The sequence below is a fragment of the Archocentrus centrarchus genome, chromosome 6, assembly GCF_007364275.1.
Source record: "Archocentrus centrarchus isolate MPI-CPG fArcCen1 chromosome 6, fArcCen1, whole genome shotgun sequence".
NCBI lineage: Eukaryota > Metazoa > Chordata > Actinopteri > Cichliformes > Cichlidae > Archocentrus > Archocentrus centrarchus.
In genome coordinates, this window is record NC_044351.1 from 947,141 (window position 1) to 964,401 (window position 17,261).

Genomic DNA, 17,261 nt, shown 5'->3' on the forward strand with positions numbered 1-17,261 from the left:
AAATTTATTTTATTGGAATCTGGTTTCCACAAAAGGGAGCATCCAGTAGAAAGCGTGGGTGGTCCCACACCCACAGGGACAGTGATTGGCCCAAAGCCACATGATCACCGGCCCACCCCCTCCTCACAGGTGCCTCACTGGCTTACTGACCACATCACCCAGTCTTACAGCAGCTCCACCGGCTCCCAGTTAAGTTCACAATTCAGTTCAAAATCCTCCTGTTCGCATTCAAAGCCATCCATAACCTCGCCCCTCCTTATCCAGCCAATCTTCTTCACATCACCTCCTCCTCCCGCACCCTCCGCTCTTCCTCCTCTATCCGCCTTACTGTTCCCCCTGCCCGCCTCAGCACCACAGGGAACAGAGCTTTCTCCCACTCTGCTCCCCAGCTGACATTCACAATATTGACTCCCTTCATATCTTCAAATCAGGACTCAAAACTTACCTGTTCAAGACTGCATACTCACTTTAGCTCCTTTGCTCATTTTAGTTTCTTGTTTGTGCTTTTTGTGGTTTGTCTTTTTTCACCTCATGAAGTGTCCTTGGGTGTCATGAAAGATGCTTGTAAGTAAAATGTATTATTATTAATATTATTATTATTATTATTATATCTCTCATGTTTAACGTGTTTCCTGGAGTGTGTTTTGTGGTGACTTCAGATCAGATTAAAGTCCTTCTAATCTTAAAGATTAAAAACTAAAGATGAGCGTTCCTGACTGGAACTAGTCCTCACACTCCTGCTGCCATCACACCACACCTTCAAAATTTGATTAGAGTTTTGATACCACAGGAAATGACAGCGAGGACCTGCTCTCCATGTTTTTATTCTCAGCGTGATTCACAACGATCCCAATAATCCTTCTTTATCTTCTTATGAGGACCCACCTTTGGCAGAAGAGGGAGACAAACATGAATGTGATATCTGTGTGTACATCACAAACAAAGGGATTAGAGATAGCCCATAAACAGTAATATTAATACACTTGTGTCTGTGTATGAGTGATAAATAATACAGGAATATTAATAAAAGATTGTCCAGCAGGTGGAGTTTCAGTCTTTATAGAAATGGGTCAGAAATCCAGAGAATTCCGGTCTGCTCACAAACATGTGGCTCCACCACACTTTGGAAAACGATCATTTACTTTGGCAGAGTCGTTGATTACAGTTTGAAGCTTTGATTCAAACCACAGGAGAACTGAGAGCTCTGCAAACAACCATGATTTACTGATGTTTGTCTTTACAGACGGACGCTTTTCCGTGTTCCTGGTGTTTGTTTGGGGCTGTTTCCTGGAGAAATATCATAATCGTTCCCTTTTTGTTCTGCATTTTTCAGCCTGAGGGGCTCCATGGAAAGATTTTTAAATAAATTAAATTTAAATAAATTATATTTATTTAACCAGGATTATATGAGTTTTGAGAACTCCTTGTGGTGGATAATACACCCATAAATACACACAGAAGCTTACATGAAAATAAGTTAACACATGTACATGAAATAAAGTGTAAAATACAAAAACCCAAAATGGAAACACATCAGTGATGTGCAGTATAACATTCATTAAAGAAATGACAGGACAAACATCAGAAAGTGTAACTCTGTTTTTTAGGCTGCAGACCGTCTTGTGTGCTTGAACTGAAGGACCTCAGACTTCTTTTGGTTCATGAAGCCATTTCACCTCTGCCAAGCGTGGAGGGGGTTGTCTGCCTGGGGTCACAGGTGTGAAGTCTTACATACGTGGGTCAGGATGTGTGTGGGTGTTGAATCACCTGGGAATGGATCTCAGGACAGCAGGCTGACGTCCCAGATCATCACCTGTGTTCAACAGTGGCCGTTCACAGTGGACGTAGATGGCCTCCTTTACTCCCCCAGTCATCTGTCTTCTTCAAGAGCGTGAACATTGGCATCCTCAGAGCTTCCGTCAGCTGCAGGTGAACAGAGGAGTGCTGCTGAGGTCCGTGTGTTTGTGGAGTGGCTGTTTGGAGTGAAGCTGCTGTTGTTCAGCTTGTGTTTGGATGTTTCATCTTTGGGTTTTTGTCTGAGGGTGTTGGTGGGTCTGAAGTATTATTATTATTATTATCCAGTTGCCATCAAGTGCATGAGACTACCATGACCTGGATGAGTGAGAAGCTCCAGAGCAGCACAGGGTGAACTCCGCTCTGCTCTCTGTTCTTCCTCAGACGCCCCAAATCATTCAGACTGTTCTGAAAACCGTGGGAGATACAAACAGGGCTGTTTGCAGGGTTTTGTGAAGGGGAAATGGCACCAAACACGAGTACATTATAACCCATATTTACAGAGGAGGGCAGCATGTTTTGACCCATAAAAATCTAAATCTAAATTTGCTTATTAGCACATAAGATAAGGAAATGTTGGCCACACAGTGACCTACACACAGTCACAGTGACAGCAGTTAATGACCTGCAGATGTGTTTGTGTTGTAGCCTGAGGGAGGAATTAAACACAGTGTCTTTTTGCCATCTTTGTAGTTAAACACTGAAAGCACACAGATTGTTCTCTGAAAGGAAACACAGCCTTTCTAAGCAGCACCACCACTTTTTTCCCCACTGCATGAAGACCGAACGGAAGCTGCAGTCTGTGCACGAGCAGATCTCACAGATCAACTTTGGCACAACAGAGTCGGGCGTTAAGCCGACCCTAAACCAGACATTACGCCCCACCTACATCCTGTTCATGTTTTTACTGAAACTTGTATTAAATTAGAATAAAACTAACACTAAGGCCGGCTAAGGTTTTCGTGGAGTATTCATGTAAAGTATCAGGAAATACAAATACTGGAGTAACGTGCCTCCAGCGTGTCTCTGCTCTGATCTGATGGACCTTCACACCCTTCACATGTTCAGATCTGCAGAGATTCTCTGCATGCGTTTGGCTGTCTTTACGTAGCCTTTCAGATTTGTAAACACATCCATAAACTCTCCAAGTAGAATCACATAATTGATGGATTCAGTATTTTATGGATACGTTATCTTGTGCTGCAGACGTCCCTCCTGTACACTGACTGTGTGAGAGAAAGCTTTACTTCAGGTATGATTCTGCATATTTCCTATTTGGCTCCACTCAGCAGAGATTAGCAGCAGGGAGAGTGACAGCTGGATTAAAATGAACTGCATCTCTGGCTGGAGTGAAAAAATAAATAATAATTAGACCTTCGTTATAGCTGTCACTGCAGCAGTGCTGATGGTTCAGCTCCTGCGATGAGGGTTTTCTGTCCATGCTGAGGTAAACTGAGGTAAACGCCGTTATTACACAGGATTAAATCAAATCTCAGTGTCCTGTACAACAGCCACGGCCTGCAAAATGAACAAAACTGCTCTGACTGAGTGTTTTAATCTGCAGCTTCTCTAATGCCTGCAAACAGAAAACATTAATAAAGATAAATGTGAATTGATTTTTAAAATTAGCTTGTAAACACTTCTCCTGTGCTGCCCGCACCTTTTGTGGTCTGATGGGTAATTGCTCATTGCTCATGGAAATGCGTGTGTGTGGTGGTGGTGGTGGTGGTGGGGGGGCTGTTAGCCAGCTGCTGACATGAGGTTGACTCCAAGATAAATAAAGCAGCCCAGGAGATGGCCCTGCTCTCCTCATCATCATATCTTAATTGGAAAGGACAGCTTTAATTAAAATGAAACCATTTAATGGATTTTGTAATTACTGAGTTAGATGGAGACCGCTGGGTTAGGCCAGCAGTGCCTCTGAAACACTGATTATAAGACTTGGATTTCATCAACATATTAGAGAAACATCAATTAAATTTCTCTCTGTTGATAAAATCGTGCTGTTAGGAGTTTACAGTGCTGAACTGAACCAGCTCTGAGATGGATTATGGTTTGAAAGATGAATCCAGAAGAACATGGAAATGCCCAAAGATGCAGTTCCTCTGATGATCCACTAGAGGCACCAGCAGTGAGTCAGTCCTCATAGACTCCAGTGTTAAAACGTCCAAATTTACAGCGGAAATGAACACGTTTACAGCCTGATACAAAGAACAGCTTTGGTCTCTGTAGCTCATTTCCTCCTTCATAACAGCTGCATGGGGGTGAATTTGTTTCAGAACTCACCTCTTTGGATTTGTTAAGGGTTAAAATTTGCATTATTGGGGGCGTGGCCTCTCTGACTGACAGGTGGATGGTGACAGAGGCGGCTGTAGCTGCTAGCTGTCTGCTAGGCTCCCCCTCAGGTAACTGGAGTCCCTGAACGGGACCCCTGGACTGTGTTTGTGCTGTTGGAGCCTTTGGGAGCATTTTAATGTCAGGTGTGTAGGTAATACAGGTGTGCGGTTATTTGAACAGACTGTTGCTCCAATTTTGATCAAATTCTAAAATGGTGACTTTCAGCTAAAACAACAAACAGAAAACCCACCACGATGTGAGCCAGAACGCTGATGCTGAGATCCCTGATGTCACTTTACGCTTAAACTGCAGTTACCATGGTCCCCAAAGTATGGAGTAATCCAGTGTAACCAGTGTGACCACATCCACTCTGCCTATAACCTTTATTCTCCATATATGTGGAAGAATAACTGCAAAACTAAAATAACTTTTTTGTTTGTGATCAGCTTCTCACAGAACGCACAAGGTTTGCCTTTATCAGCCAAAAACATGTGCTTACATTTCAGTTACACTTCAACACCACTAGGTGGCGTGGCATCTCCACAGGCTAAATACTGAGGATCACCTTCCTGCCGTTACACCTAAAGGTACAGAATAGATGGAAATACATCTCAAACTTTACAGTGTAAGTTCAGTGAAATGTGCCTTTAAACGGCACTTCCTGATTCTGCTCGTCCTCCTTTACAGCACTCGAAGCAGTGATTTCACATCTCTCCCTCTTGCATGCACACTCACTCTTCCTCCCCGCTTTCCTGCAGATAAATAATTTGGTCCTGCCTCCTCCATCCCTCTGCTGTTAGATGGTACAGCCCGCTGCCACGCTCAGCACTCACCCCTCTCTCTGAGGAGGATTCAGTCACTCACACTCCGAGTCGTCAGGTGTTCCTCTCTCCTCCTCTTCTTCTCCTCTTGTTATGACCCATTCGAGAAGTGGACGCCACCAAGACCGATGTGAGTAACACACACACACACACACACACACACACACACACACACACACACACACACACACACACACACACACACACACACACACACACACTCAAGTGTGTTTTGCTATCTTTGTGGGGAATTTCCATTGACTTCCATTCATTTCTACAGCCTAAACCTTACCTTTACCCTTTTCCTAACCCTAACCATCACATACCTAACCCTAACCCTAACCTAAACTCAATTCATACCTTAGCCCTAACTCTGACCCCTGACCCAAAAACAGGGTTTCCCCTTGTGGGGACAAGGTTCCAGTCCCCACAAGGAGCAATTGGTCCCCACAACGTAGTATATGTCAGGAAAATTGTCCCCACAAGGTATTATAAACATACGCACACACACACACACAGAGTTACATGAGTGTGTTTGAGAGACTGAACAAAGATGTGGTTCGGGTGAGGAGAGAACTCGTGGAGTAAGAGCAGGGCTGAAACGACGCAGATCTGCCCTTTACTCTGATGAAAAGTGTCTCAGCATGTGCTTCATTATCGCTGTGTGTGTGTGTGTGGACACGCGTGCTTGAGCTCATTGTTCACTGAAAGACTAAACTGTGCCTCTTCATCCTAACATGAGCTGCTGTCATGCCTTGTGTGTGAGTCGGTGTGTGTGCAGGTGTCACACAGCATTCAGAAACCTGCACACACAGGTTTAGGTCATGTACAGGTTTCTAAAGTCATGTGATGTTTGTGCCCATGTGAACTTATTCATCATGCTAAAATAACACGTACATGGAAATTAATAACAGGATTTCTCATTTTTCATGTAAGCTTCATAATCTTTGAGGACTGAAGGTGGTGGACGGCGGGGACGGAGGGGTCGTCTGAGTCTCTTTATTTCCATGTGTCAAAGTGTCCTGAAGCAAGAAAATGAACCTGAATTCCTCCTGATGGTGGCTCAGAGTGTGTGTGTGTGAGTGTAAAATATGTGAAATGCTGTTAGTGTAGACCTGAGAAGAGTCATGAAGAAACTAAATCTGACCCTTGTGTTCTCGGGGCCTCACACTGAGGCGTTCTGTCGGATCCCGCTGGTGTCACGGCCGAGCTGTCCTTTGGTGTTTCTGCTCTGACGCAGAGACTCGTTTTAAGGAGCTCTGGGATCGATTTTAACTTTGCTTCTTACTCTGACCTTTGGTTAGGTTCAGCCACTGAAGACTACCTGGTTAGGTTCAGGGCACGGTCGTGGTTTGGACCTTCACACTGTCACCCAAACACCCTGTGTTTTATTTGACATTAGAGGTGTCTGACGCCCTGAGAGCGAGAATGGTCTAAAACCACACACTCAGTCTGGTTGTGTCGCCCTCTCGGCGGTGCTTTTGTGCCCCTTTGCAGTGATTTTTGAACGGAGATCTTGATGCAGCTGTGCAGGGACGACGACTCTGAGGTCTAATCATAATCGAGCCGATCAGGCTGCCTTCTTTTAGGACTCGAAGCTCATTACTGTGAGCTAAGTTCACGGCTGTGTTTATTCATCCCTGAAAAACCACCCACACTCTCAGCATCAGCGTTACACTTTGTAAAAGTGGCTGAAGAAGCATCTTGGAAGGAAGAAGTGACCATGAAGCTCTGCAGCATTAGGGAAGACCAAGTAACCTTTTTTCTGTAAAGCTTGTACGGTTAACACACGGTGGAAAACAGAATGGCGCTGTGACTTTTTTGGTTTTAATAAATGAATTTAAGAAGTCTGCCACCCCCCGAAACCCTGAGCCGATGCTCAGTTTGATGACAAAGTCAGAAACTGATGAAAGCAGGACGAGGAGGAGATGAGGAGAGCGCTGCAACAGGAAACTGAATGGTTCAGTAATCTGCACACCGATCATCCAGACTGACGCCCTGGATGAGAAGCTCCTGCTTTATTTCTTCCTGTAAGACATTAAGGAGCAGACAGATGGCTGCTGATGGGCTGCGTCTGTCTGTCATGTGCAGAATGAAGAAGCTTTACTGATGTATGTAGACAGTAATGTATGCAGATTGTCACTTTAAGATAACTTACGTGGCACTATGATAGCAATATACAGCATATACAGTCAGCAATTCAACACCATATATGATCACACAGATTACACTAAACAGCAAAGGCAGCTTGAAATTTGTCAGTTTCTCCCACCCCAAATCTCTCATAAATTTCCACCTTTATGAAGGATACAGATTATTTTTTAAGGATTATGGTGCATAAATTGATTTACTTCCATTTAAAACCAGCATATCTTTTTCTAGTGGCCTGAAAGTTGTGCAGATACTCAAAAACATAAAAACATCTGAAGTTTGTCAAGCAGATATTTCCACCCACTGGTACGGATCCCCCGAGTGATACTTTCACAGTAGCTAAGGGGATGTGGGAAGATGAGGTCAGCTAACCTGAATTTAATGGAGCTGCTCTGCTCAGTTTTTGGATTCCAGAGCGCGAGCTGCTCTGCTTGATTCACACTTCGTCTTCCTTCTGGTTACATAGAGCAGGAAGTCAGTTTTCAAAATAAAAGACCCCATGTAACGCTCCACTTCTGAAGCTCCTGGTGTGAGTTAAAGAAAAAAGATCTGCAGCCTTTGTATCCTGGGTACCACCCCCTCTTTAATCCAGCTTTCCTCTGATTGGCTGACCCTTGCAAACAGAAGGCTAGGACAGTTAGTGGTAGTGATTTATCTGCTCACAGCCAGAGCTGTGTGCCTGAGATGACCATATTAGGGACATCCACCCTCTATGACATCACACAGACTGTATTTGGCTCACATGGATTACTGTACATACACTGACCCTACTGTTGAAAGCTCTGGTAATATTTGATATGAAAATCAGCCACTGGAACAGGAACAGGTTTCCAGGATGGCAGTGAGACCTGATGGATGGTTTGGAGAAGGCGGCACTGACACAAAGATAGGAGGCTGAGCTGGAGATGCTCAGATCTTCACTGGGAGTGAGCTGGATGGACAGGACTAGAAATAAGTCCATCAGAGGGACAGCTCAGAGTCAGAGAGGCTGAGATGGTTTGGACATGTGAAGAGGAGGGAGAGAAGATGGAGCTGCCAGGCAAGAGGAACAGAAGGAGACCTCAGAGAAGATTCATGGATGTAGTGAAGGAGGACATGAAGGAGGGTTGGAGTGACAGGAGGATGCTGGGATAGGGGGAGATGGAGGAAGATGATCTGCTGTGGCGCCCCCTAAAGGGAGCAGCTGGAAGAAGGAGAAGAAGAAGATGATGAAGAAGGAGAAGATGAAGAAGGAGAAGAGGACCACTGGAAGAGGAGATATGTGACAGGAAATAACCAGAAGCAGAGTAGGTCGCCTTTAAAGATCTGAATGGACCTGATGAGTAAAGTTATGGCTAAGCAGAAACAGATGATCAAACAAATGCATAAATGATTAAAAGAATATAGATAATGATAAATATTTGAGGTAAAATTATGGCTAAAGTCATAATAGACAAAATTGTTACCAGTTAAAAGTAAGTTAAACTTAATGTGTTCTAATAACGTTTCTGAGTTTCTGATTCTGGGAGTTTAATTATGTGAATTTCTTTCTTTGATTTCTTTCTTATAAATTTATGACTGTAATTTTACCAAAGCCACTTATTATTAACTTTGGTATAAAAGTCTGTGTAAAATGATAAATCAAATGTTTTAAATGTCACTCATGTGCTTCTTATTAATGTTGAGTACAATCCCATCAGCCAGCTGATTCAGGGTCAGTATTCTGATGAATATATTCCACTGATGAAGAATCAGGAATGGTTTGACCTGCTGATCCAGTCTGAAATCTACAGAAAGCCTTGGTTACATTTTTGACAGTTTTGCTGTTTTTTTCTTCATAAATCTGATGGAGGTGGACACACCATCATCATCCCGCTCAGTTCTTTAAAATCAAACTTAGACAGAAGTATTCGTCCTGGCCTCATCGAATCCCAGCAGCGCCCTCTGCTCTGCTCCGGCGTTCCTGCCAAACTCTGAAAACCAATAACCACGAGGGTGTGAAATTATCCTGTCATCACTCTCTTCTTTCCCTCCTCTCTCATTTCTCCTCTCTTTCTCCATCTCCTCCCTATAAAGCTCATGTGTCGGCCAAACAATGCAAAGCAATATAAGCTATGAAATAGCTGTAATCACTCAGTCTCCCGCTCAGCGTGCTGCAGGCACTGTGGCGACCTGGCAGCCTTATCGATCTCTGGTGGCGGGAACGATTAAAGGCACCCCGGCAGTTAACAGATGGTGAGTGACGGCACTCATAAACCTCGCACTAAAAGACTAATGTCCTACAAGCTGCATCCTGCGTGCCAGCAATAAACAACCCTGCCACAGACTGTCAGCGCTACGAGCGGGGAGAGAGGGATGATGGGAGGCGACGGGCCACCTGCTGTCTCACCGAACATGGTTTGACATGCGGGGGGTCCTCGGAGCAGAGTATGGAGCGCTGATGGAGGTCGTGGGGAGACAGCCTGCTCTCAGCTTTCAATTATAAAACCCAAATGGTGCCTGAATGGTTCAAATCTGAAGGAAAGAGGAGACAGAAAGAAACCCAGAGAGGATGCTGCTGTGGAAGGAAAATACTTTACAAACATATAGAAATAAAAACAGCAGTTTTGTAATGGCATGAAAACACTTTTTCTGAAGCTTGAAAAAGGCGACTGGACTTCTTTTTTGTTTCTTGAAGACGTTTCACCTCTCATCCGAAAGGCTTCTTCAGTTCTCAACCAAATGGTGGAGAGACCCAGGTATTTAAACCCCTGTGGGCGTAGTCCCCTGGAGGTGGTTATGACCCTCTATTGATCATGTGCTTGAACACATGTGCCCAGGTGTGAAGGGGGCGTGGGTCATATTTAATCAGTGGTTTCAGTTGAAACCAACTTAGGACTCCGCTCCATTGTTTCCTGTGGCCTATTGAGGTCACTGGAACACTTTTACTCACACCATCGCAGAAGAAGTTTCTACATTTGTGGACAAAGCCCAGCTCGCACAACACATCAAAGGTAAGGAAAGACAACTACGTAAATTTCAAACGCTGCAAACCAAGGCATACCATTCATCTGTTAACAAACAGGACGACACGATAAGCAATGGAAACCAAGGAAAGTGGGTGAAGAACCTATCAGACAGGGTCCTCACCAAACCAGAGGAAAATGTGCTAGCCAAAGGACTCAACTTTGCCATAGCCCCACAACAGCTTCCTATAGTAGACCTCATCACAGCAACAGAAACCGCTATAAGAAATAACAAACTTTCTCATCCTGTAGCAGAACAGATCAGGATGAAAGTTTCAGCCACTCTCGCCAGTGCAAGACTTCCTCCATCCAACCTCACCATTCAGGAGAAGAAGGCCATCACAGCCCTAAGCAAGGATCAAAACATCACCATACTGCCAGCCGACAAGGGGAGGTGCACGGTTGTGCTGAATTCATCGGATTACCACAACAAAATTACTACACTCCTCAGTGACAACAATACTTATGAGGTCTTGAGACGTGATCCCACAAGCAACTACAAGAAAAAAGTTGTTTGCTGCCTGCAACAACTTGAAAAGGAAAAAGCCATTGACCGCCCCACTTACTACCGCCTGTACCCTGGAGAAGCCACTCCATGCATTTATGGACTCCCAAAGATCCACAAAGAAGGAGTCCCACTTCGACCCATTATCAGCAGTATAAACTCGGTCACCTACAACATTTCCAAACACCTCGCCACCATCTTATCACCGCTTGTTGGCATCACACCCCACCACATTGAAAACTCTACAGATTTTACTAACAAGGTCCAGAATCTTGTACTGGATCCAGATGAAACCATGGTGTCCTTTGATGTGGTTTCACTTTTCACTTGCATACCTACAACTGAGGCAGTGGAGACCGTCAGAAGACGACTACAGGAAGACGATTCCTTACTGAACAGAACCAGCTTCACCCCAGATCAGATTTGTGCACTTTTAGATCTCTGCCTTACCACAACATATTTTAAATACAATGATGGATTCTACAGACAGAAGCATGGATGTGCCATGGGCTCCCCAGTGTCTCCCATTGTAGCCAACCTTTACATGGAGGAAGTGGAAAGTAAAGCTCTTGGTTCTTTCAAAGGGACGGCACCTAGCCACTGGTACAGATATGTAGATGACACCTGGGTCAAAATCAAAACCCGAGAAGTAGAAGCCTTCACTCGTCACATTAACTCAGTGGATAAATACATACGTTTTACCAGGGAGGACACCAGAGATAACAAGTTACCATTCCTGGACTGTGCGGTGCTTATCGAGGAAGATGGAAGCCTCAACATTGAAGTTTACCGGAAGCCCACACACACAGACCAGTATCTCCTCTTTGACTCCCACCACCCTCTGGAACACAAACTTGGGGTGATCAGGACCCTACAACACCGTGCGGAAAGTGTTCCCTCTAAGGCAGAAGGGAAGCATAAGGAACACACACACATTAAGAAAGCCCTCAAAACATGCGGTTACCCCAACTGGGCCTTCATCAAATCAGCTAAGATGCACAGGAATGAAGGCCAAACACAAACTACAGAGAATGGGAAGGACAAGAGGAACAACATTGTCATCCCATATGTGGCAGGCTTGTCAGAGAAACTCAGAAGAATTTTCTCCAAGCATGACATCTCAGTATACTTCAAACCAAGTCACACCCTAAGACAAAAACTGGTTCATCCCAAGGACAAACCCGCCAAACACAAGATCAGCGATGTAGTGTATGCTGTTCAGTGCAGTGAAGAGTGCTCGGACCTCTACATTGGTGAAACCAAACAGCCTCTTCACAAACGAATGGCACAACATAGAAGAGCCACTTCGACAGGACAAGATTCAGCAGTACATCTGCATCTGAAGGAAAAAGGGCACTCTTTTGAGGATGCCAATGTCCACATTTTGGACAGGGAAAACAGATGGTTTGAAAGAGGAGTGAAAGAAGCCATCTATGTCCACTGTGAACAACCATCATTGAACAGAGGAGGTGGATTACGTCACCAACTTTCCCCCGCTTACAGGGCTGTCCTGAGCTCCCTTCCCAGACGTCTCAACCCCCATTCACACCTTTGTTCCAGTGACCTCAATAGGCCACAGGAAACAATGGAGCGGAGTCCTAAGTTGGTTTCAACTGAAACCACTGATTAAATATGACCCACGCCCCCTTCACACCTGGGCACATGTGTTCAAGCACATGATCAATAGAGGGTCATAACCACCTCCAGGGGACTACGCCCACAGGGGTTTAAATACCTGGGTCTCTCCACCATTTGGTTGAGAACTGAAGAAGCCTTTCGGATGAGAGGTGAAACGTCTTCAAGAAACAAAAAAGAAGTCCAGTCGCCTTTTTTCAAGCTCCAGAGACTACTATGACCTGGATAACTGAGAATCTACACAGACACTTTTTCTGAAGCTCCATGTATGCTAATGTTGGTCGAGCGAGTCACCACTTCAGTTTAGTCGGAAAAATCTCAAGGACCAACTCAGCATCCACCAACCACTTAGGCAGGATTCACACTTAAATGTTGCTTCTAACTTTTAATAGTGTACAGGAGGATATTTATACTGGTGCAGCTGTCACAGCAACAGCAACCAATCGCTCACATGGAAAGAAAACCCAGCTTCGATCAACCATTAGCACGAGCCGAGCTGCCTGCGTGTTGCTGACTTTGTTCAACAGTCGGATTACTTAACACAGCTTCTCCTGCATTTACCAGCAATCACCTCACTCTACTGGCACATAACATGAGGCTAGCAGTCACTCTGAAGCTTCAGCATGAATGGGATGGGATTGGCTGACACCTGCACTCGCATTAAAAACTGAACTACTCTCAACTTTTCGGCATAAGCAGCACGAAGCAACAGCTCCAGGATTCCACGTTCTAACAAATTCTGACGTCAGAGTTAATGAGAGCACTGAATCCTGAAAGGTCTCCATGTGAGTCCTACCTCAGGTTTAGGGTTAGCCCTGTGGACAACAGAGGTCCAGTCAAACCATCTCTTAAAAAGCAAGAAAGCCTCAGTCACACAGGCCTAGAGACTGGTCAGTGACCCACAGTAACCTCTGGTTGCTAGGCAAAATGTGTATTGCCTAACCAGCTAGTGAGTCCTTGACAGAGGGTGATGATTGCTGCTGGGTCACACCGATTGCAGAGAGGGTGCTGCACTAAAAACCTCCTTGTGATTGCTTTGGTCACTAGCAAATTGCTGTAGTTGCCCATTGTTTGTCTGCAAACAATTAAATGGGGAGTCTTCTAAAGTTAATTATGGAGTTCCACAGGGTTCTGTGCTGGGTTATTTACATTATACATGCTTCCCTTAGGCAGTATTATATGAAAGCATTGCATACATTTTCATTGTTATGCAGATGATACTCAGCTTTACCTATCAATGAAGCCAGATGACACACATCAATTAGTTAAACTGCAGGAATGTCTTAAAGACCTAAAGGCCTGGATGACCTCTAATTTCCTGCTTCTAAATTCAGATCAAACTGAAATTCTTGTTCTCGGCCCCACAAATCTTAGAAACATGGTGTCTAACCAGATACTTACTCTGGATGGCATTACTTTGGCCTCCAGTAACACTGTGAGAAATCTAGGAGTCATTTTTGACCAGGATATGTCCTTCAATGCACATATTAAACAAATATGTAGGACCGCTTTTTTGCATTTGCTCAGTATTTCTAAAATTAGAAACATCCTTTCTCAGAGTGATGCTGAAAAGCTAATTCATGCATTTATTACTTCTAGGCTGGACTATTGTAATTCATTATTATCAGGCCGGTCTTGAATAATCAGGCCCCATCTTATCTTAAAGACTTGTGGTTCCTCGGATACTTAAGAGTAGAATGGGAGGCAGAGCCTTCAGCTTTCAGGCCCCTCTTCTGTGGAACCAGCTCCCAGCTTGGATTCAGGAGACAGACACCCTCTCTATTTTTAAGATTAGGCTTAAAACTTTCCTTTATGATCAAGCTTATAGTTAGGGCTGGATCAGGTGACCCTAAACCATCCCTTAGTTATGCTGCTATTTGCCTAGGCTCCTGGGGGGGGGTTCCTATAATGCACTGTTTCTTTTCATTCACCTCTTTTTACTCTGTTTATACCCCACTCTGTATTTAATCATCAGTTATTATTAATCTCTGTCTAATCCAAAAAAGGATACAACAAAACTTTACTAGCACATTTATGAAGGCTCCCAGGAAGGAGTGTCTAGAGGATGGCTGCATCGCCGACTTCAGTACAACTTTCATTTAAGAATGTTTTTTGCACCAAGGTTAGACATCGAGAAAAGACAGTCAGCTGATGGTTTTTCTGTTAAATAGGTGAAAATATATAAAGAGGTGGATGTAAACCCCACCTTCCCTCCAAACAGGTTACAGGTGACCTGTTGGATGTTGAGAAGATAAGGATGCAACTTTCTAACTTTCCTTCTGGCCATCTTGGTGATGAGTCTGGGTGGTTATTTGGGCAGCTCCTACCTAACTTCACTGGGACATAAAACGGTGTCCTGTATGAAGCAGATAGAGCTGCCAGTCAAATCTAAAAACACCTAAAAAGTTTGATGACTTTGCCCCAGGATAAGGTTTTAAAAGGCTATTGTTTTCCCTTGCACATTTATTTCTACTAAGCACACATGACATCATCATGACATGACATCATGAAGTTGTGGGCCAGCAGAGGACTTTCAGTTTTATGGACTTGTTCAGAGTTTTTCTGCAGCTCAGTTTCTTTAACTTTATTACAGCAGCATGAAGTCACAGTCCAGCACAAGAGTTTCCAATGGTTTCCTTTTCCTTTGAGTTAGGACAGACCCTATTTTTGCTCGCTCTGGCTGACAGATATGTTTGTTGTTGATAGGAGAGCGTGAGAGAAAATTAACTCCAGTCTGACAGATGGAAGCCAATTAGACTCTCTGGCCACTCGTTAAGGTGGCCGGCTGAGCCCGCCGGGGCTGTGTGTGTGTGTGTGTGTGTGTGTGTGTGTGTGTGTGTGTGTGTGTGCAGCTTCATTTAGTTCTGTGAGTTGTGAAAGAGCTGTGTGAGTGTTGTGTTGTACATATTTTTAGTGTGTGTTTATTTATAGACTTGCTTTGAGGCTAAGATGAGACGGAGTCTAGAGGAAATGAATGTGAGTGTGATGTCAAGTAAAGTGACGGACAGTGCAGGAATTTGTGTGTGTGTGTGTGTGTGTGTGTGTGTGTGTGTGTGTGTGTGTGTAGGCCTTTGGGCCTCAGTGCTGAACCTAATTTGATGGTTTGTTTTTCAGACACCAGGATGAACGGTGAGCTGAGAGCTGGTCGTGCCGCCACAACCAAGAGAGGAAACGGTGCCATTGACAGGTGAGTCTGCATACCTGCTGCTCATTCAAACCCACCTGAGCTGTCGGGTGTAGAAACCTGAATTTAAAAGAAAAAGGTAATGATTTGCAGAATTGCAGCACCATAAAATGTAATTTAAATAAGCCTGAAATAATAGAAATTTGACCATGAAGTTCCCTAAAGGGGAATTTTGTTCTCTACGCTGTGCTGGGAATTGTTTTATGGCTGTGTTGCTGTGTTGGAGGAAACTTCCAGCATGAAGTTTGGGGATTGCTTGGAAAGCAGCTCTGCCGTCGTCACTGTGCAGTGATGATGATTTGGAGCGGTGTGCCCTCTGCCTCAGAGACATGAGCATGGAGAGAAGCAGGAGCTTCATCTCAGCGCAGGTGGAAGTGATCAAAGTACATCATCAAGGCAGAACAAAGGCAGCATCAGTTTTAGGTTACTTTGTATCTATTTTAATATTTTTATTGCTGCAAATGCCAATCTTAAAGAACAGGAAAGAAGAAATGAATTAGTGGGAGCATTTTGGAAATGTTGAAAATGCCTGAAAAAGAATAACCCAGCAAATATTTTGATGTTGAATAACCGTCGGCTGGCGGTCTTTTCTTAATGTCTGCTGAAGAGGAAGGCTGTGCTGAGCTTATCGTTGACTCTGTGTGCTTCTTCAACATCACCTCGATGTCCTCCTTCGACTTCTCGGCCAAAGGAAGCTCATGTTCAAGAACGGCATCATATTTTCCTTTTAATGGTTAGATCAAAATTTTAAGAAACTAAATATTCTTAATTGAGAGAGGAGAAAAATGTCCAAAATGCTGCGCCCCAATGGTAACCTGAACACCAGACCTCCCTGTTTGGGACCGTTTTCTCGTCTTAGCTGACCACAGAAAGGTTAGCTTGCGTCACAGATTTATAATGATGTCATCAGGCAGCAGAGAAGCGATGACTGTGACAGTAAAGGCTCGTTAAATTTGCCACTTGTAGATAAATGTAAGTGACTTAAAACTTTTAGATTAGAAAATAACAAGCTCTGATAATACTGCTTCATTCACAGCAGTTTAGTAACTAAGTGACAGGAATTAAATGACATTAAATGTTTCTGGGTTTCATCATCTGAAACACTCAACACTTTGTCCTGCTGAGTGCCCCAAGGATCTGTTCTGGGACCTGTTCTGTTTGCACTGTATTTACTGCCACTTGGACACATCTTGGATACCTTCATATCATTGTTACCAAAACGATATTGAATTGTACTTTTTCTCCACAGAATGTCCTAAAGTAACTATCCTTCAGGACTTTATTGATGCCATAAAGAACTGGATGGCTGATAATTTTCAGGTTTTTTTACTCAACACTGGGAAAACTGAAGTGGTGCCGCTGACAGTTTTGTTCCCACTGTGATCAACAATCTTGGCTCGTTATCATCTCTTCAATCATTCTTGGTCGATCTTTCCAGCGTCGATCTTTATTTGTATTTTATTTGCTCTTCAAGATCCTTATTTAGGAAGGTGCTAAATAAATGCACTTTACTTCCTTTCTCAATCCCTTGATTGCAGTAATCTGATGGATATTGATTACTTTGTGTGACTGAACCTTTATCATACATGGAAACATCAACATCTGCCTGTCTGCATTTTTACCATCACGCCACCATCAGTTTGAGCTGGGAGATGTCAGCCACGTTTGACAGAGAAAGCATGAGAAATCAGAGCGATGCTCACACACGCTGCACACCTGGCTGCTGAAACATGACACCTGAAAAGTCTATTTGGATGAAAACCTAAGGTCTCAGTACAAATGCAGATTTCTGTTCAGTACCTCCTCTGCCAGTAACGGTGTCTTATGTTGTGTTTGAGTCTTTGCAGAGG

At 44.0% G+C, this 17,261-nt stretch overlaps 1 protein-coding gene across 1 annotated transcript in view; it reads left to right on the forward strand.

Annotated features, from left to right (window-relative positions):
* Nucleotides 1-5,003: 5,003 nt before the first annotated feature.
* Nucleotides 5,004-17,261, forward strand: part of LOC115781531 (RNA-binding Raly-like protein) — a 76,838-nt gene continuing 64,580 nt past the window's right edge. Inside the window, exons 1-2 of the mRNA XM_030731224.1 lie at nucleotides 5,004-5,082; nucleotides 15,342-15,414. Of these exons, the coding sequence (XP_030587084.1) occupies nucleotides 5,046-5,082; nucleotides 15,342-15,414 (110 nt within the window). The 5' untranslated portion in view covers nucleotides 5,004-5,045. The remainder of the gene's footprint in view (nucleotides 5,083-15,341; nucleotides 15,415-17,261) is intronic.